The 22,013-nt window shown below is 44.9% G+C and overlaps 1 protein-coding gene across 4 annotated transcripts in view; it reads right to left on the reverse strand.

Annotated features, from left to right (window-relative positions):
• Positions 1–14,358: 14,358 nt before the first annotated feature.
• Positions 14,359–22,013, reverse strand: part of specc1 (sperm antigen with calponin homology and coiled-coil domains 1) — a 31,284-nt gene continuing 23,629 nt past the window's right edge. For 3 of the 4 annotated variants that reach the window (XM_011611144.2, XM_029849048.1, XM_029849049.1), the window contains 3 exons: positions 21,872–21,945; positions 19,518–19,693; positions 16,956–18,226 (listed from right to left, as the gene is read on the reverse strand). In XM_011611144.2, coding sequence (XP_011609446.1) covers positions 18,175–18,226; positions 19,518–19,693; positions 21,872–21,945 — 302 coding nt within the window. In that variant the 3' untranslated portion in view covers positions 16,956–18,174. Of the gene's footprint in view, positions 14,484–14,839; positions 14,913–14,985; positions 15,081–16,955; positions 18,227–19,517; positions 19,694–21,871; positions 21,946–22,013 lie in introns of those variants that run through there. The other variant, XR_003891153.1, reaches the window with a different exon arrangement.

Here is a 22,013-nt window from a genome sequence, read left to right on the forward strand (position 1 = left end):
GGATGTGAGCATCTCCACCATCACTCACAGCCAATCTATCTGCCGAGCCAGTGTGTGTGTGTGTGTGTGTGTGTGTTCGTATGGGTGTGTGCAGACCTGTGCTGTCATGTTAGCTCACATTCCTCTCATAGCCCTCCACAGTTGGCTCGGCACCAGCATTATTTACACTGTGGAACACGTTTAGACTGAAACACTCCAACAGTGATAGCAGAAAGGTCGGACTCCTGAGACTCAGAGAAAAGTATACAACAAATAATTTAATCCCAGAGTTTGTGGGGGGGGGGGGGGGGGGGGGGGGGTTCTGTATGTATGACTGGGAGCCCAAATACGTGGTAAGTAGATATGTTGGAGTACGTGAGTGAGAGGGGAAAAGGAGGGCAGAAAGAGGGGGAGAGGCGTGAATGCTAAAAGAGCAGTGGACATCAGCAGCTCTTTGGGAGCTGGCGCAGAAAAGAAAACACAACATCAAGCGACAGGAAGTGGCTCGCTCATCACAAAGCCAGAGCCTTTGAAAACTCAGAAAGTGTGAGCAATGGTGAGAAGCACAGAGAGAGAGAGACATGGAGAGGGAGAGAGAGAGACATGGAGAGAGAGAGACATGGAGAGAGGAAGAGAGAGAGTGACATGGGGAGGGAGAGACAGACAGAGAGACAGACCGAAACACAGAGATATAATACAATATAATACAATATACAGACACAATCATCATTACATCATAAAAAAGTATTAAAAATAACTTTAATGTAAAGCTACACCTTTGCCCAGTTTAAGCCAGCCCCAACTTTGACCTTTACCTACTGTGTCACAAAAGGACACAGTAGGTGGATGACAAAAGGGTGAAAACCTTCACTTGTGCTGCCTAAAAAAATGCTCCACAAGGTCAGAAGCACAACTCTTCAGCAGGACACAAGAGGTTGCAAAGATTTGTAACTGCTGCAGAAAATTGCCTGGCCAACCAATCCTCTGCTGTGAACCATTTACTGACTGATGCATAGAGATTAATGAGAACAGGCACTACAGTATAGGCTCCATGTATAAGCTCATAGGGAAGGTAGTCTGCTGGCTGGTGTCAAGAAACAAATGTCCTCTGGTGTCACACATGACACCCACCCACCTATCTTCACCTTAATTGAATGGTAAAAGTAATAGGGAAGCAAAGCAAGCTGCAAAACTCATGTGCAAAACTGGAACACACAGAAAAGAATGTAAAGTTAGGAAGAATGGGACTAGGAGGACATGTGTGTGTAAATTAATCATGGCGAAGGAGAAGCTAAAAGCCCCAGCAGCCAGGAGGGTGAAAATAAAGAAAGAGCGCCAGGGTAGGTCAAAGATCTGGAGCGGAGGGCCTCTGCTCAGTGATTCAACCTCCACAAAACGTATGTTTAATGGACCACAAACTGCACGAGATGGAGCAGTGATGGATGGGAACAAATGACAACCAGAAAAACATGCAGGTCAACTCAACCTGTGAATTATGAGCATGTTCACTTGAAAAGGGCTAGTGAGGCATTAAAAAAGATCCTTATGAGGGTGACAAAAATCAAGGCTACAGTGGTAAAAATGGGAAAGTCCACAGCTTTGTTAGAGTCCAAGAACAAAACAAAAGTGAATACTGAGAATTTAGGATTAACTTTTTTTTAAAATAACTTACACACTGAATTTTATTCAACTGTGTATCAATGTCAACCCATTCACAGCAGTGGGCTAAAAAGGATCCTGAATGGTTCTGAGCCTTGAAACAGCATGATTGGCATAAAGTTTGGCAAACTATCCTGATGTTTACTGTCACGACCCTATTACTAGGGTGTCATTATGGACCCAAATCTCTGTGGAATGTTTCCAACACCTTGATTAAAGTATGCCACGAGGAAATGAGGCAGTTGTGAAGATGTTGTGAAGTGGGTTCAACCTTTTACTAGCGAGATGTACCTAATAAAATGACTGTTGAGTGTATAGTCATTCTTTTTTTAACTACTATGATTTTCCTTTAGTCTGATCCCTATTTCACCCTGGCATTGGGACTTATTTCTGTCACTTCAATGGCTCTGTGTGAGTGCGTGTGTGTGTGTGTGTGTGTGTGTGGGTGTGTGTGTGTGTGTGTATGCGTGTGTGTATGTGTGTGTGTATGCGTGTGTGTCTGTGTGTTTGTGTCTGTGAGAGTTTCCCAGGCAAGGCCGGATGAGCCATGCTCTGTCAGGACCATCTGAACCTAATGTTCAGAGGCTTTGGTCATTGTTCCCATCCTGAACAAACAGCGCTTTTATTTTTGTTTGGCTTCTATGGTTAATTGAGAAAAAAAAGTTAAAAACAGGGTCTGGAACTGTTGATAAATATACAGTAGGTGTTTTCCAGCAAGCCTGTGTCTGTAATACTGCAGGCACAACACATAAAACTGGCAAAATTTAAAATTTTGGTGTTAAGCACTAAACAACAAACAAGAAACATGTGATGGATGGATCATTAACAGTGTCTTAATAAAAATCATGACAGAAGTGGCACGAAAGCTGTTCTGTGTTTCATACGTGATTCCCCACACAAGCGCAGGACACGCCCGTGTGAATATAGATTTCCTGTGGGAGGCCCCTACAGTCTCTCCCAAAGGGCAGAGTCAATCAGAGCCAACCGAAGGTCCTAACAGATCGATCTTTGCTTCCTAGAATCTGACATTTAAGTTGTCTGAGCTCACATCTCAGCCTCTGCTCAGAGTTTAATATAATCTGCTGTGAGGCACAGGTATGGAGGCAGCTGCCAGGTACAAACACCCTGTCGCACTCTAAATTCTCCCTGAGGGGGTCACAGGCTTTTCACCATGGTAATGTTACGTCACCTGGTTCTGCTTGTGTTTATATGCATGTCAGTTGCTATGTTGTCCCCTTTCCTTTGCTGGACTCATTGGTTTGGTTCGAGACCAGATCAAAATGGAAGACGTATGTTCACACTAACATACACGCGTCCTCAAGGACACCCTTGGCTCCAGCAGGGTATGAGCTAAAGCAAGTACCAAAATTACAATAAACACCACATTAACATCGACCTTCTACGTTAAAAATGAGAAAAAACCTTCAACGTACATGAGAGATTAGTTGGTTTTAAGAGGCCCAAATCTCCTCAGTATCCTTTTAATTTTTAATAAGCTGAAGAGTGTATCCACCAAGATTGTTTACCCAGGAGCCCAAGTATTTCATTAAAATCACTAAAAGAGCAACCAGTGATGGATTCACCCAGTGATGATTCATATAATCACTGTACATTAGTAGAGTCTAGATCATGTCTATTGCAGTAGACTCATGTCTATTTTGAAGACTCTGATTCTAATACCAGATGACACTGACACCATAATAAAGAGCACATTTTTCAATCTTCTCTATTTGTTAGTGATATCCTCTAAATGAGCAGGTGACAGATCTGTTCCGATGTAGCATCTGCTGCTATGTTGAGCATATCCTGGGCTTAACAGTAAAATTTTCATCCCTGCAGACACATCCCTGTGAACCTGTATTTATCGAGAGACCAGGCTAATTATATGTGTCACTCACATCTCTTTGTCCACCTTGACAAATAAACAAAGTGCAATGTGGGGGTTTGTTTAGTCAAATACTCATCATGTGTGCCACCAAAAACTACATCACCTTAATTGGAACAAAACACTATCTGACCTTACTATGCAAGGGTCTGCATTAACATTTCCAGAGGAGGACACCAGCATGCGTGATTACCACAGTCATCATGCTTCGCTCAATCCTCAATCTCAATTAGTCTCTCTGATCATTAGCCCTGTAATTAGCGGTTTGCATGTAGACATAATATCCTGACCTTTCACCAAATATATGACGTTCAACACATTCTTCGATAGTACCGTATTGGCCCGAATATAAGACGACCCTGATTATAAGACGACCCCCTCTTTTTCAGTCTTATTTCAATGCAAAAAACACCGTCTTATATTCGGGCCAATACGGTAACCTTTTTTCTCCACCTGCCAGAAAACTCAAATGGAAGGCCTGCGGTCCCAAATGGGCTGGTTCAACGCACTCAGCTGGGACTTGATTACTGTAATTGATCTACTATATTTTACTACTACTATATTTCATGCACACAATCACACGTACAACATATACATGTAAGTCAGAGAGCACAAATGAGATTATCCACCAGCAGTGAGAGGGGGAAAAAGGAGGGATTGCAAAAACTCAAACACACTTTGTTAGCATCTCAGTCAGCTGAGATGTATATTGGTATAAAAACATACTGAATGAGAGAGTTTGACATTATCACCGGGCTATACGACTCGTTCCTCTACATGTTGTCTGGGCAGCAAAAACACACAAAATGAGACAAATGGCACATGACCATTTCTGATACATCAACTTTAAGATATGGGAATCTATGTCTGATTCATCCATGTTGGCTGAATCAACTCTGTGTTAGATATTTGTACCACACAGCAAAGCCTGGGAAAGGAGGCGTTACAAAAGATCATTCTGGACAAAAAGAAAGATAATGCACTGCTCTGTAGGCATACAAGCCTGAGGCAGGAGCTCATGTTTAGCTGTTGGACCGTTTAGCTGGAGGAATTAAATGCACAAACATGAACAGGTGCTGCTTGAAACAAGAAGAGTTATTGGAGAGGCATGATTGTTTCTTAGACTGCAAACATTTTCAACATCCAAATCTTCTTAAATACATTCCTGATACTTTCATATAATCACACTTTCCGGTGCATGTGTGCTAAGCTCCTTCAGAATGGAGATCAGAGGTTACAGTTCTGTTTGAATAAGACTTGTGGGCTGCAGAACCAAGCTGTCCTGAGGTGAACTGCTGTTTCCAGCCCCATCTGGTGTTAGGAAAGCAATAATGGTTCAGATTTATAATGAATAAAAGCAGTTTTTATTTAACATTTTTGCAAGTGATTATAATGCTGTAATTCTACCTGGAATATCCTACATTAGTACATTAGTAGTCCCATCCTGGGCAACCACCTTATCGTGGTGGAGGGGTTTGCGTGTCCCAATGATCCTAGGAGCTCCGTTGTCTGGGGCTTTATGCCCCTGGTAGGGCCACCCATGGCAAACAGGTCCTAGGTGAGGGACCAGACAAAGTGTAGCCCAAGACCCCTAATGATGGAAAACAACATTGGTCCTATGTTTCCCTTGCCTGGATGCAGGTCACCGGGGCCCCCTCCTGGAGCCAGGCCTGGGGGTGGGGCACGCTGGCGAGTGCCTGGTGGCCAGACCTCTGCCCATGGAGTCCGGCCGGGCACAGCCCAACGAGGCAACATGGGACCCCCTTCCGTGGACTCACCACCTGCAGGAGGGGCCAAGGGGATCGGGTCCATTGTGTGTTGAGTAGCGGCCGAAGGCAGGGACCTTGGCGGTCTGATCCCCGGCTGCATAAACTGGCTCTAGGGACATGGAATGTCACCTCTCTGGTGGGAAAGGAGCCTGAGCTGATGCGCGAGGTTGAGAAGTTCTGACTAGATATAGTCGGCCTCACCTCGACGCACGGCAAGGGCTCTGGAACCAGTCTTCTCGAGAGGGGTTGGACTCTCTACCACTCTGGAGTTGCCGATGGTGAGAGGCGACGGGCTGGGGTGGCAATTCTCGTTGCTCCCCAGCTCAGTGCCTGTATATTGGAGTTTACCCCGGTGGATGAGAGGGCAGCCTCTCTTCGCCTTCGGGTGGGGGGACGGATCCTGACTGTTGTTTGTGCCTATGGCCCAAACAGCAGTTCAGTGTATCCACCCTTTTTGGAGTCCTTAGAGGGAGTGCTGGAGAGTGCTCATTCTGGGGGCTCCCTCGTCCTCCTGGGTGACTTCAATGCTCACGTTGGCAGCGACAGTGTGACCTGGAGAGGTGTGATTGAAATGAACGCCCCCCCTGATTTGAACCCAAGTGGTGTTTTGTTATTGGACTTCCGTGCTCATCTCAGATTGTCCATAACAAACACCTTGTTCAGGCATAAAGGCGTCCACGTGTGCACTTGGCACCAGGACGCCTTAGGCCGCAGATCGATGATCGACTTTGTGGTCGTGTCATTGGATTTGCGGCCGCATGTTCTGGACACCTGGGTGAAGAGAGGGGCAAAGCTGTCAACTGATCACCACCTGGTGGTGAGTTGGCTCCGATGGTGGGGAAGGATGCCGGACAGACCCAGTAGGCCCAAACGTGGTGTGAGGGTCTGCTGGGAACGCAGAGTCTCCTGTCAGAAGGAGCTTCAACTCACACCTCCGGGAGAGCTTTGACCATGTCCCGGGGAGGCAGGGGACATTGAGTCCGAGTGGACCATGTTCCGTGCCTCCATTGTTGAGGCGGCTGACCGGTGCTGTGGCCGCAAGGTGGTTGGTACCTGTCGTGGCAGCAATGTGAGGGATGCCATCAGGCTGAAGAAGGCCTTAGTGGCCTGTGGGACTCCTGAGGCAGCAGATAGGTACCGGCAGGCCAAGTGGAGTGCAGCTACGGCGGTTGCCGAGGCAAAGACCCAGGCATGGGAAGAGTTCGGTGAGGCCATGGAGAACGACTTCCAGACAGCTTCGAAAAGGTTCTGGACCACCATCCGGCACCTGAGGAAGGGGAAGCAGTGCACTGTCAACACTGTATAGTGGCGATGGTGTGCTGCTGACCTCAACTCGGGATGTTGTGGATTGGTGGAAGGAATACTTTGAGGACCTCCTCAATCCTACCAACGCACCTTCCAGTGAGGAAGCAGGGCCTGGGGACAGGCTCTCATATCTCCGGAGCTGAAGCTGCCGAGGTAGTCAAAAAACTCCTCGGTGGCAAGGCCCCGGGGGTGGATGAGATCCGCCCGGAGCTCCATAAGGCTCTGGATGTTGTGGGGCTGTCGTGCTTGACTCTGTAACATCGTGTGGACATCGGGGTCGGTGCCGCTGGATTGGCAGACCGGGGTGGTAGTCCCTCTTTTTAAGAAGGGGGACTGGAGGGTGTGTTCCAACTATAGGGGATCACACTCCTCAGCCTCCCTGGTAAGGTCTATTCAGGAGTACTGGAGAGGAGGGTCCGCCGGATAGTCGAACCTCGGATTCAGGAGGAGCAATGTGGTTTTCGTCCTGGGTGTAGAATGGTGGATCAGCTCTACATCCTCAGCAGGGTCTTCAAGGGTGCATGGGAGTTTGCCCAACCAGTCCACATGTGTTTTGTGGAGTTGGAGAAGGCATTCGACCGTGTCCCTCGGGGGGTCCTGTGGGGGTGGGGTCCTCCGAGAGTATGGGGTGTCGGGCCCCCTGATACGGGCCGTCCACTCCCTGTATAATCGGTGTCAGAGTTTTGTCCGCATTGCTGACAGTAAGTCGAACTCGTTTCCAGTGGGGGTTGGTCTCCGCCAAGGCTGCCCTTTCTGCCCGATTCTGTCCGTGACTTTTATGGACAGAATTTCTAGGTGCAGTCATGGTGTTGAGAGGGTCCGGTTTGGTAACCTCAGGATCGGGTCTCTGCTCTTTGCAGATGATGTGGTCCAGTTGGCGTGACCTCCAACGATCACTGGATCGGTTAGCCGCCACGTGTGAAGCGGCTGGGATGAAAATCAGCACCTCCAAATCCGAGGCCATGGTTCTCAACCGGAAAAAGGTGGAGTGCCTTCTCCGGGTCAAGGAGGAGATCCTGCCCCAAGTGGAGGAGTTCAAATACCTTGGGGTCTTGTTCACGAATGGGGGAAGAATGGAGCAGGAGATCGACAGGCGGATCGGTGCGGCATCCGCAGTAATGTGGACTCTGCACTGGTCCGTAGTGGTGAAGAGAGAGCTGGGCCAAAAGGCGAAGCTCTCAATTTACCGGTCGATCTTCGTTCCTACCCTCACCTATGGTTATGAGCTTTGGGTAATGACCGAAAGAAGAAGATCACAGGTACAAGCGGCCGAAATGAGCTTCCTCCGTAGGGTGGCTGGGCTCTCCCTTAGAGATAGGGTGAGAAGCTCTGCCATTTGGGAGGAGCTCGGAGTAGAGCCGCTGCTCCTCTGTGTTGAGAGGAGCCAGATGAAGTGGCTTGGGCATCTAGTTAGGATGCCCAAGCCACTTCATGCACATGCCCTGAACACCTCACCAGGGAGGCGTCCAGGGCATGTCCCTCCGGTAGGAGGCCCCCGGGAAGACCCAGGACATGTTGGAGAGACTATGTCTCTCGACTGGTCTGGGAACACCTAGGTATCCCCCTGGATGAGCTGGAAGAAGTAGCTGGGGAGAGGGAAGTCTGGGCTTCTCTTCTTAGGCTGCGGCCCCCGCGACCTGACCCCAGATAAGCGGTAGAGGATGGATGGATAGTACATTAGTGGGCTGTCATTATATTACGTCTTTTTAAAAGTGGTCTTGGAAGAGTTTGCATGTTCATTATCAAATTTTTATTTAGGGACAGAAGCGGTGACCAGAATCCATATATCTCAGATATGTGTATAAAAACTGTTAGGATATGGAGGTCAGATTTGTTTTTGCTTTGATCCACTGCTCCGTTTTTTGTGCTCATTTCCCTCATCTGTGCAGGCTGGGTGTGGCAGGCAGATTTCTCTGACCCCTCTTGAGTTTCTCACCTAGTGCTTGTCAGCTCATCAGGTTCGGCCGTATTTAACTCTGGTTCGTCCCCCCATGCACTGCCAGTTCGCCGTTAAAACGTTAAGTGGTAATTGTGTACCAGCTCCCGCATTTTCTGAAAGAAGCAAGTTGAATGAATTTCTGTTTTTCTGATTGCTGTTTGCTTCCAGCCTAGCTTAGTCTCGTCTCGCTAATCCAGCCTGCTCTTGACTGGACTACACCTAGATTTGCTTGGTGTTCTTTTCGTTTTAAATAACCCTCCTTTTTGAAAAGACTTTTCTGGTTGTGGTCTGCATTGTGGGTTCAGTGTCCTGTCTGGCATCCGCCACATCATAAACATTTTGAGCCACAGTAGTATACAAGCCCAGAATGCTCTTGGTGAGATCATCAGAAATCAGTTTTATCTAATGGCATATTGCTGGCGTATTTCAATCAGAGGATCAGATACGCATGTTTGTTTTTTTATTTGCTATACTTTTTGTTTGCTAATTTCAAAACTAATGGACAATCATTGATCATATGACCATCCAGCAGTCAACCTCAGGTGGGAGAGTGACTGCAAATCAACAATAATAATAATTCCTGAGAAAACAGGAATCAGCTATGAGACAGTATTAGTTGTTTAGGCTCACACCTTCTCCTTCCTGCTGCTGAGCAAAACTTTGCAGGCTGGGTCCAGCATGCTGACTGACATAGAGGATAACTGCATGGGCAAATCTCTAATTCTCAGGTATTAAATGGGCTCCTTATACCGGGTATTGGGGAGGCAACCAAGCCAGGCGATTGTAAGCACTTGACTGCATGGACACAGATATGGCTATACAGTAATGCATAAATAGGTAGGCAGGTACTTATGCAAATAAGGCTTAATAATGTCTGCTCAGTGTTTCCTTTAGTTCTAGAGTGCAGTGCCCTCACATCTAAGATAGCAAATTGATGAAAAGTGTGTGCAAACACTGATGTGCAGCAACAGTTTAACACCTGCAAAAGAGAGAAGTGAGTGCAATTCACAAGACCACCAGGAGTGTGAGACTAAAAGTGGAGGAAAACAAGTGTTGAAATGAATGGAGCCAGTTTTGTTTGCGAGAGCACTCTGCGGTCCCTACCGGATAGCCTTCTGTTTTCTTCTGGCACCACTTCAGTGGAGCATTTCTCTTAGACCCTCCGTACTTTCAAGCCAGTGCAGCCAAAGGGTCTTTTCTTTCCACAGGGAAACACAAACCACAGTCAAAAAGAGGGGGGCAGTTACAGAATAAGGAGTTTGGAAGGTGTAGTGTCTGTTCAACACGACACAAACTGCTACTATCATTAAATCCACATAGAGACCTTAAGACACCCCACACAGAGTGTGTCCCATTACCTGGATCAGTTTTCATTCAACCACAAAGTCTTTATATGGTTTGTAATATAGGGTTTTAGATTACATGGGAAATGGGGAAAAACAGTTAATTTAATATCTCTAACAATTTATCTTTAAATAAGATAAGCCACCATGTCTGAATTTACACACGTGTGCAAACCAATATTAAATTAATTTAAGGTTTTAGAGAACTGACATGTTTTCAAATGAAAGGCCGACGCCTTTAAAAGACATTGTAGGAGAAGACAAGAATTTGGGGAGGGCATACGATTTTTCTTTTCCATGAACCACAGTGAGTACTACAGTTAAATCTTGAACTATCATTTTAAGTGTATTGCCGCTAAGTGCTGTTTATTTGTGCTAGCCTCAGCAGCTATGCTTTATGATTTACTCTGGATCTAAGCCAAGTTAAAGCTGTGTGCCTTGGCTCCCAGCTTCTTTTTTTGTGGCATTCCAAATCTACGATTAGAAGTTAAACTGCATTATACTTTGCAAAATAATAAAGCATTAATTAAAAGAGGAAAGGACAGGTGTCTGAATGCATTCCTGCAGTATAGTTTAGATAGTTTGCTCCCTGGGGCTAACGCTGGAGCTGAGGTCATGGGAAGAGCACGAGTCAAGTTCATTGCTCTGGGTGTTGTTAACTGTTCACACGTCACAGCTCTGCTGTTATATTCATTATTTGTCTGTGTGACAAAGCACAATGCACATGATCCTGTCCAAACAACTGCTGCAGAGGGAACAGTACAAGCATGTATGAGCAGCTATATCACTATCCGAGACAATACCAAACACAGTAATGAGGAGCCGTTGATCTGCGCCTTATGAGGGGAGGCTTGCCTGAAAGTCATCAGCATGTTTTCCCATCAAATGAATAATGAATGTACAGTGTAAAACTATCATTCTTAAAAGGACTAATAGCACTGTGTATGAAATCTATTTCAGGCTAGTCATGCTAGTATGATGCCACGCCTTTTAACTCCCATAGAAAATGCCCTTTTTTCACTATATTGATATGTAACCTGTGACTTAGCAACCTAAAAAATCAATCAGCTGTAGTTTACTTTACTCCTAATGAAATAGAGGGGCCAGAGAGGAGGAGACTGAGGGGGAACAAAGTGTCAGCAAATAAAAGCATGTTTGCTTAACGTCTGTCTCTGTGACCTGACTGACAATAGGACCAATCAATTTACTGTGATTGAAGGCATCTGTGTCACAGTCACTTCAAGTTGTGCAAATGCAGAGCTTATAACCTGAAATTTTAGAATGTTATTTTTTTAGATTTATATACTAAGAGGATCAGAGGATCCCAGTGCTTTGGAAGACATCCTGCCTGGTCCCGGTGCCGAAGAAGACCCATCCTGTGGCACCGAGTGACTACAGGCCAATAGCACTGACCTCCCACATTATGAAGGTCATGGAGTGGCTGGTGCTGTCACACCTCAGACCTCTGGTGAGCCCCTTTCAGGACCCTCTGCAGTTTGCCTATCAGCCCAAGGTGGGGGTTGATGACGCAGTGATATACCTGCTACAGAGGGCTTACTCCTCCTTGGACAGACTAAACACCACAGTGCGGGTCATGTTCTTCGACTTCTCTTCTGCCTTCAACACCATCCAGCCAAGACTGCTGAGGGCTAAGTTAGAGAACATGCAGATGGATGCTCCCCTTGTTCCTTGGATCGAGGACTACCTGACAGGTCGACCACAGTTTGTGAGACTGCGGAGCTGTGTGTCCGACCCCCTGATGAGCAACACAGGAGCTCCTCAAGGAACTGTGCTCTCCCCCTTTCTGTTCACCACCTACACAGCTGACTTCCAGTACCACTCTGAGACATGTCACCTCCAGAAGTACTCGGATGACACAGTCATAGTCGGGTGTGTGGAGAATGAACAGGAGGATGAATACAGGGACCTTGTGGAGAGTTTTGTCAGGTGGAGCAGGGAGAACCTTCTGCAGCTCAACGTGACCAAGACGAAGGAGATGGTGGTGGATTTTTGAAAAAGCAAGTCCCCTCCCTCCCCAATCTGCATTAGTGGGAAGGATGTGGAAATAGTCTCATCTTACAGGTTCCTGGGTGTTCAGCTGGACAATAAACTGGAGTGGTCCACAAACACTGATGCTGTTTACAAGAAGGCCATGAGCAGACTCTATTTCCTCAGGAGACTCGGGTCCTTCAGTGTTTGCAGCAGGATGCTCCACATGTTCTACCAATCTGTCATGGCTAGCACCATCTTCTTTGCTGCAGTGTGCTGGGGTGCAGGCATTGAAGCTAAGGATGCCAACAGACTCAACAAACTCATTAAAAAGGCAGGGTCTGTTGTTGGCTGTAGACTGGCAAACTTGGACGAGGTGGTGAGGGACAGGATGGTGTTGAAACTGCGGACAATCATGGACAATCCCTCCCACCCCCTCCATAACACTGTGGACAAATTGAGAAGCAGCTTCAGCAGCAGACTCCTGCAGCCTCGCTTCTCTAAGGAACGCTACAGGAAGTCATTCCTGCCGTCCGCTATCAGACTGTATAATTCATCCAAACCCAGCCAATAACAATAATTGTGTAATGTTTATGTTGTAATTTTATTTCTATTTTATTCTTTATTTATGTATATATGCTTATAATATGTCTGTATATATATATATATATATATAAAAATCTCTTCCTCACCCTCCTGGGCGGTGCCTCCTTCCTTCAGACTCGGGTCCTCTACCAGAGGCCTGGGAGTCTGAGGGTTCTGCGCAGGATCTTAGCTGTTCCTAGGACTGCGCTCTTCTGGACAGAGATCTCTGGTGTGGTTCCTGGTATCTGTTGGAGCCATCTACTCAGGTTGGATGTTACTGCCCCTCGTGTCCCGATCACCACTGGGACCACTGTTGCCTTCATCCCCCACATTCTCTCCATCTCCTCCTTCAGCCCTTGGTACTTCTCCAGCTTCTCGTGTTCCTTCTTCCTGATGTTGCTATCACTCGGGATTGCTACATCTATCACCACCACTGTCTTCCGGTGTTTATCCACCACCACTATGTCAGGCTGGTTGGCCACCACCATCTTGTCAGTCTGGATCTGGAAGTCCCACAGGATCTTGGCCTGCTCGTTCTCCACCACTTTCGGAGGTGTCTCCCACCTGGTCCCTGGGACCTCCAGCCCATACTCAGTGCAGATGTTTCTGTATACTATGCCAGCCACCTGGTTATGCCGTTCCATGTATGCCTTGCCTGCCAGCATCTTGCACCCTGCTGTGATGTGCTGGACTGTCTCAGGGGCATCTCCACACAGTCTGCACCTGGGGTCTTGTCTGGTATGGTAGACCCTGGCCTCTATTGCTCTGGTGCTCAGGGCCTGTTCTTGTGCAGCCATGGTTAGTGCCTCTGTGCTGTCTTTCAGTCCGGCCTTTGTCAGCCACTGGTATGTTTTCTCGATATCAGCCACTTCCTCAATTTGTGGGTGGTACATTCCATGCATGGGCTTGTCCTTCCATGATAGCCCCTCAGGTTCCTCCTCCTTGGTGGGCTTTTGTTGCCTGAGGCATTCACTCAGCAGTGGATCAGTGGGGGCCATCTTCTTGATGTATTTTTGGAGGCTTGTTGTTTCCTCCTGGACAGTAGTTCGGACACTTACTAGTCCTCGGCTCCCTTCCTTTCGCTTTGTGTACAGCCTCAGGACACTGGACTTAGGGTGAAACCCTCCGTGCATGGTGAGTAGCTTCCTTGTCTTGATGTCAGTGGCTTGTATCTCTTCCAGTGGCCAGGGTATTATGCCAGCAGGGTATCTGATTACTGGCAGGGCGTAGGTGTTTATGGCCTGGATCTTGTGCTTACCATTCAGCTGACTTTTCAGGACCTGTCTTAACCTCTGCAGGTATTTGGCTGTGGCTGACCTCCTAGCTGCCTCCTCGTGGTTACCATTTGCCTGTGGGATCCCCAGGTATTTGTAACTGTCCTGCACATCTGTGATGTTCCCTTCAGGTAGTTCAACCCCGTCAGTTGCGATCACCTTTCCCCTTCTAGATATCATCCGCCCACATTTGTCTAGCCCGAATGACATCCCGATGTCTTTGCTGTAGATCCTAGTGAGGTGAATCAGGGAGTCGATGTCACACTCGTTCTTGGCATACAGCTTGATGTCGTCCATGTAGAGGAGGTGGCTGACGGTTGTTCCACTCCGGAACTGGTACCCATAGCCACTCTTGGTGATGATCTGGCTGAGGGGGTTTAGGCCTATGCAGAACAGCAGGGGGGACAGAGCATCTCCTTGATATATGCCACATCTGATGCTCACCTGCGCGATTGGCTTTGAGTTGGCCTCCAGAGTCGTGTTCCACAGCTTCATGGAGTTCTGGATGAACTATATATATATATATATATATATATATAAAGTTCATCTTAATCTTAATCTTAACAATTGTCTTCATTTGTGTGAGGAGAGAAAGACCAGAATACAGTAAACCTTGTCTCATCTGAATTTAACCTTTGGGGGGGACTACATGGCTGCTAAAGGAGGGGGTGCTTTTAATGACAGACTCCAGAGAAGAGGGGCTCTTCCTCATTAGGCTGGTAGGTTTTAGGTCATCGCTGCAGCCTGACAATTTATCTGAGGGAATAAGGCAGAGAAGATGAGTAAAAAGACTAACAGAATCTGACATTTGAGAAAAATACTGGTCTGATAGCACAGTATGATCATGATTCTTTATCAATGCATTGTTTAGTTGTTCTTGAGTTCTGGCTCAGCTTGGAGGAATGGCTGATGAGAGGCTGGTTTTCCTGATGGTCCAGACTCCCTCAGATAATGATGAAGAAAAATATAACTAAAACACATATGTGCTGCTCCTTGGTCCCAAAGCTACAACATTCATATTTGTGTCACTGATTCACTCTTCTGTTCCACCAGGTGTCACAATGTTCACATTCACCATTTTCTTTAAAAAAAAAAAAATCTAAATTACGTACTGTACTGATGTGAGAATTCGGCACGATGAATCCTTTTTTCCAGTGTTTTTGCCGACGGTTTGATGGATGTTCTCTACATGAATGGAAGAGGGAGGACATCATTTCAGAGTTAATTACACAGATAAATGAAGAGTCTGGGCGTATACCTGCATAGGGGAGACAGTGGCAGCAGGGAGGGCACGTACGGGGATCCCACTCAGGGGGCTCCGAGCAGTGGAATGCATGCGAACCGATGGTCCATCTCAAAGAGCAACAATCAAATCAAGAGATACAATAGTCAAAATTAGAAATAAAGAATTATTTTCCTCCTTTTTCAGATTTCTTATAATATAATAATATTATTACCCCTCAGAGATGCAGGTCAATGTGAAGGACTTAAAAGGTCATAAAATCCCACACATACAACTTTACATATGTACCTCCAAAGAAGTAAAATATTAAATACCGTACTGTTGTTTGAGTAACAATCAGAAATGACTGTAGTCTGAGAATCAAGTTGTGTCGATACTCATGTCTTTTCTAGAAGAATGTTGGTGTGTCAATAAATACAACAATTGGCGCATAGAGTTGGACCATCCGCAGTCAGGTCAGCTGAGGACACCACAGTCCAGAGAAACGACATTTATTTATATAGGGAGCAGCTGTCCCCCATAGTTACACTGTTGTCTGGGCTGATCAAATCAAATCAATCTTTATTTATATAGCGTCTTTTACAGTCAAAATTGTTTCAAGGCGCTTTTAGACAAGCAACAGTGGCAAGGAAAAACTCCCCTTTAACAGGAAGAAACCTTGAGCAGGACCAGGCTCATGTAGGGGGACCCTCCTGCTGATGGCCGGCTGGGTAGGGGTAGGGGTAGGGGTAGGGGTAGGGGTAGGGGTAGGGGGAGAGAGAGAGAGAGAGAGAGAGAGAGAGAGAGAGAGAGAGAGAGAGAGAGAGAGAGAGAGAGAGAGAGGAGAGGAGAGGAGAGGAGAGGAGAGGAGAGGAGAGGAGAGGAGAGGAGAGGAAACCATGACCCAGTGGGGTGACAGAGGCCTGTCAGGTGATCATGTTTCCGGACCCCGGCAGCCTTGGCCTATAACAGCACAGCTAAGATGTTAACCTAATGATTAGATGACCCCCTAAGTATGATAATTTGTCTGTCTATAATAGTAACTGGAACTACAGAATTAGTAACAAAGAGGTAGGTTTTAAGTCTGATCTTAAAAGTAGCGATGGAGTCAGCCTCCCGTACCTGGACAGGGAGCTGGTTCCATAGCAGTGGGGCCTGGTAGCTAAATGCTCGGTCCCCCATTCTACTCCTAGAAACTCTGGGAACCACAAGTAGACCAGCATTCTGAGAGCGGAGCGGTCTATTGGGCTAGTAAGGTATCACTAGCTCCTCCAGGTAGGATGGAGCTAGGACTCTGAGGACCTTGTAGGTCAAAAGAAGGGTTTTAAAAATTATTCTAAATTTAACGGGCAGCCAATGAAGAGTCACCATTACAGGAGTTATGTGATCTCTTTTGTCAATACCTGTCAGAACTCTGGCTGCAGCATTTTGGATCATATGAAGGCTTCTTAAAGAGTTGTTTGGACACCCTGGTAATAAAGAATTACAATAGTCCAGCCTGGAAGTAACAAATGCATGGATTAATTTTTCAGCATCATACCACGTCAGTAGCTTCTTGATCTTTGTGATGTTTCTCAAGTGAAAAAAGGCACTTCTAGAGACTGTTTTAATGTGTGAGTTGAAGGAGAGATTTTGGTCAAAAGTTACTCCTAGATTTCTCACAGAGAGACTAGATGTTAATGAGATACCATCTAGAGTGATCATGTGATCTAATCTATCACTGAGAGGTTCAGGACCAAACACCATGACCTTGTTGTGTACAGATACAATACAGTCATGCGGGGAGAACAGTCGGGGTTTCATCCCATGTTGGCATTTATTTTTACAGATTACCTGAGAATATTATGCAATCACACACTGAGATTATAATGAATCTGGACTACATCGGACAGCAAAGAGAAGTTTTGGTTTCAAATTTATCACTGAGAAAGGAAAGACAGGTAAGGCATGCTTGTCTTAATTACTGCAGCCTCAAAAAGAATAAAGTGAAAAAAACACATCCAAAGTTAGTGTAGTTTCCTTTATTCCTTTGTCCAATGAACAAACACACATACCCTTTCATGTGTTCAGGTGCTCACAAGCTCCTGTGAATTTTATTTCAGAATAAATTAAAGCACAGCTGTTGGTTTCTTTTTTAAAGGGACAGAAAATGGCCACTGGTGATCTTACCTTTTCACTGATGGTACATATTCAAATGTTTATGCTTTATCATCTGGCAGAACGATATGGCTTTCAATAAAAATGTAAACATTTATTCTCTCTGAAAAAAGAAGTAGTTTCAGAAGAATGAGAGAAATTCAGAAAGTTAAAAATGTCTTTTATATAGAGTAGAGAGAGAAAGTTTTTAAAACCAATGCTCAAGAAATGTTCAGATTGAAAAAGGGCACAGAGTCAATTCTCATCTGCAATGTTTCTGTACTGGAATGTTGGAGTTCAAAATAGTGGCATTTGTCAGAGAAAACAGAGAAAACTTTGAGGAATCTATGGCACAGTATTTTTTCTTCTTCGTGTTAAAAAAAACTGGGTAAATTAGCTGAGAGCGACAAATGACTCTGAGCAACAGATGTCTGGTTTTTGGCAGTCCATGTTTACCTGTTGTTTTATGAGTACTTCACAGGCAGAGTTTTCACTTTGTTTTAAGAATTATTTCACTGGGAATTTCAAATTAATACAAGAATCAATGAACAAACAATAAATATGAGGGTAGCAGAGCTGATCACCAGAGTGCTGGAACAGAGATCACGTATATGGTAATTATGTGTCCCATGGTGTCATCTACTGGTTAAATATGACAGTGCACTCTGACTACTAGTTTAAACCTCATTCGTAAAAAGTTCCTAAAGAGTAAGAAAAGCACAAAATCCACATGTCGTACAATTTTTAATCTACTGCATTGCTTTTGCCTTCGATTTCAGGGGGGTTCTGTTATCAGTTAATTATTTTCTCAATTTCCTAATTTCTTAAAAGATGATTGCATTCTACTATTCAAACTTTCAAATAAGGCACAAATAAGCTTGACAGAGTGTCAAAATGAGATTTAAAAATGACACAAGGTACATTGAAAACAAAGAATAATTCAATGAAAAAAAATTATTTTAAGAGAGCCAGTTTCAGGTGTCCATGTGGCTTTGAATGACACTTGCTGCTCACATCTAATTATTCTGAAAGATGCAGACATTTAAGTGCAAGAATAACACTGTCTTCATATGGTGCTGAGGTGACAGCTCAGTGTCCTTCCACTGCTGTCTTGGTATCAAAAGTGGCTCCAGTGCTTAATCTGAAAAGAAAGAATACAGAGGATGAATAATTGTATAAAACTACTGCAGATAAAGGAACTTTATTCAGTTCTCTAAAGACCGACCGACCGACCCATCCCAATCATCCAAATCATCTGAATCATCCGAATCATCTGAATTTAAGGTGGGGAACGCACGCAGCACAACAGCTAATTTGGGGGAAGGTTTGCTAATTTAGTGCAACCTAGAATGTTCTAATTAACAGTATCTATTTGGTTTTACACTGAATAATAAAGTAGACATTAATATCTCTGAGAGACACACGATCTTTGTGAATCAGTACTAAAAATGTATGAAAGAAACAATCTTGAGACAATGTTGCATCAGCTTTCAACCACGTCAGAGCGAGGTACAATCTAGATTGTATGAAGCAGCTATTAGATGAGACACTTACCCAATGGGACTGTTCTATTCTTACACAATTCTACTTCCCCAGCTTCAAGTTCAATGTTGTTTCTTACTTGACCAGCAAAGCTGTAGTTTACACTTAAAATGAACCTCTTGCTCATTTAAACATTTTGAACATGCTGCAATTTTTAATGAACATTCACTCGCGTGTACTTTGTAAACATAACAGTAAATATATTAATGACAGCCTGGTGATGTTTCATGCTAAAAACTATAATAAAATGTCATTGTCTCTTTAAAGGGACTTGATCACAAGCAGATTTTACTTAGAATGAGTTGATAATAAAAATCCAGATTTCTGCATCCATACTGAGGCCATAAAGATCGCATGTTTCCATCCTCAAAGTATAGTTACACAGGAACCAGCGCAATGCACTCTATAAATATTGGAGGCTTCTTGTGCTTGTGTGCAATATATTCAGTAAGACCAAGGCAGGGACAGGGAGTGTTCTACTATAACACACATAAAAAAGCATCTCTGTTTAGAACAGCTCTGGGGCCACGTCTGCTTTCACTCAACCTAATCATATTGAGTCAATAATATTCTAAATTATTTAAGAGGGCAATGGTCAGTGTGGGAGAGCAAGACAGAGAGGGGAGCAGCTTTCAAGGGTAAAATACACAGACAGAAATACTGCAGGAGACAGGTAATTCACCAAAAAAGTTGCCAAATCCCAGGAGCTCATGTGTTTTGAACTAAATAATCTCCACTCGAAATACATTTCTTCCTGTTCTGATAACTTATTTTGAAGCCTTTTTGAAGAATACATTTTTCTTTGATGTGATGATAGAATATAACCACAGTTAAAGAGGGGACCTAGAGTAGGGAGAACCGGGGAAAATGAAACATGCTGGAAATGGTACCTGACTCCCTGCAGGGCCTCGAGGTCTGCAGAAAGTGTTGCATTGCGCTCTTGCTCCTCCTGCAGCTGTCTCCTGAGAGCACGCAGCTCCTGCTGGGCTTCCACCTTAATGTCATTGGCTACCACCACTGCTGTCTGGAGGTCTGCTTGAAACCGACGCCACTCCTCTTTCTCATCCTAAAGACATAAACATTGAGGGATGTTGTACTGCCTGCCCGCAGGCACTTTTCATAAATAAGTTCTAAATAAGTTTATGTTATATACTTACCTGTATGATTTATGCAATATTTCGTGATTATATGCGAAAATGTTTATAGATGAGTGCAATGTACTGTACAAACATCTGACTTGTTCTGAAAGCATATGTAATATGCTTCACAGTTTTCACCGCTTCCAGTAAAGGAGATTTCTGCAAAATACATCTCCCTGGTTCTTTACTGGCGGTTTAGCTGCGTGTTTCCTACAACACTACAGTGAAAAGGCGGCATTTGACATTTCATCGTGGTCAAAATGGCATCAGTGAAGGGTTCAGCTGCGAGTCAAACACCCTCTACAGCATCTTCTACAAGGAGTGCTGCTCGTACTCATGCTGTAGCCGAGGCAGCGAAGGTAAGAGAATCTTATGCAACTAAGGAAGCTGAGCTAATAGTGGAAAAGACAAAGATTGATGCTGCTCTACAAGCATTAACGTTACAAAGGGAAGCTCAAGCTTCTCCTCTCCTCTCCTCTCCTACCTATTCTATCCTCTACCTGTCCTCCCCCTTCTCCTCTCTCTTTACCCAGCCGGCCATCAGCAGGAGGGTCCCCCTACATGAGCCTGGTCCTGCTCAAGGTTTCTTCCTGTTAAAGGGGAGTTTTTCCTTGCCATTGTTGCTTGTTGGGGGTTAGGCCCTGGAATTCTGGAAAGCGCCTTGAAACAATTTTGATTGTATAAGACGCTATATAAATAAAGATTGATTTGATTTGATTTGAAGCAGCTGAAGCAGAGGCTGAAGTATTAGAAGAAGCAGAGGCAATAGAAGAGGAGAAAAGGAGTTCTGTGTCAGAGAGAGTAAAAAGAAAGAGAACTAAAGACTATGTGCAATCCCGGAGCGACCTCAATCCCTTTTTACCCCCGTCCAGTGCCACACCCAATGCTCCACACCCAGCTGAGCCATTCGCACAACACATGGCACGCAGAGACCTAATAACTTCGGGTCTCTACCAATATGGCGATAGGCCAGAAAACTTCAGAGCTTGGTACTCCTCATTTAATGGTGCTGTAGCTGAGGTCAATCTCACACCAACTCAGGAGCTAGACCTTATGACAAAATGGCTGGGAAAGGACTCGAGTAGCCAAGTGAAGCGCATGCGCTCTGTCCACGTCAATAACCCCGCATTAGCTTTAGCGAGAGCATGGGAAAGACTACAAGAGTGCTATGCGGTGCCTGAAATGATTGAAAAGTCACTTTTTCAGAGATTGGACAGCTTCCCTAAACTACTACCTAAGGACAATATGAAACTACGCGAATTAGGGGATTTGCTGCAGGAGATCCAAGGGGCTAAAGAAGATGGATATTTGGCAGGTCTGTCTTACTTGGACACTTTAAGGGGAATAGGTCCAATAGTGGACAAACTCCCATATGCGCTCCAAGAGAAGTGGGTGTCTCATGAATCCAATTACAAAGAGGAGAATAACGGATATTTCCCACCTTTCAGTTACTTTTGCAAGTTTGTATGCAAAGAGGCAAAGAAACGTAATGATCCTAGTTTTGCTCTTCAAAACAGTCAAACACAATTCAAAACCAACTTAAAACACGTAAGCACAGGCAAACCAGTGGCTGTGCACAAAACAAACATTTCATCTCCAGATAAGGACATAAACAAAAACTGCCCATTACACAACAAGCCACACCCGCTCGCAAAGTACGAAAATGTTTAGAGATGAGTGCAATGTACTGTACAAACATCTGACTTGTTCTAAAAGTATATGTAATGTGCTTCACAGTTTTCACCGCTTCCGGTAAAAGAAATTGCTGCAAAATACATCTCCCTGGTTCTTTACTGGCGGTTTAGCTGCGTGTTTCCTATAACACTACAGATGTTGTTTTTTGTGAGCCCTTTGGATATGGAATCCCAAATATCAGGATTAAAAAGCCATAAGTGAAGTCTCATAAAAAGATAAAATAGATAGAAGCTAGCTGATGTTACTTTAATTAAACACGAACACTGCATTTTTATTAAGGATCTGCAACCTCTGAATCAAGCAATCAACAAGCAGTTAGATGGCTGCCAAAAATACACCATCAGGTCATACAATATTCTGCGGACAGGAAAACTGAGCACCAGAAAACCAGCTAAAGTGTTGAGTCTTACCTTTAACTTTCTTGTCAATACTTTAAGTTGTCGTTCTGCTTCAGCTTTCTGGTCTTCTAACTTCTTTGCTAGATCTAAAATGACAAATGTTTACAGGATTTTAGAGCTGCAGATCAAATATTATGTAGAATTAAGCTGAAAA

This window comes from Takifugu rubripes, chromosome 15 (assembly GCF_901000725.2).
Source record: "Takifugu rubripes chromosome 15, fTakRub1.2, whole genome shotgun sequence".
Lineage (NCBI taxonomy): Eukaryota > Metazoa > Chordata > Actinopteri > Tetraodontiformes > Tetraodontidae > Takifugu > Takifugu rubripes.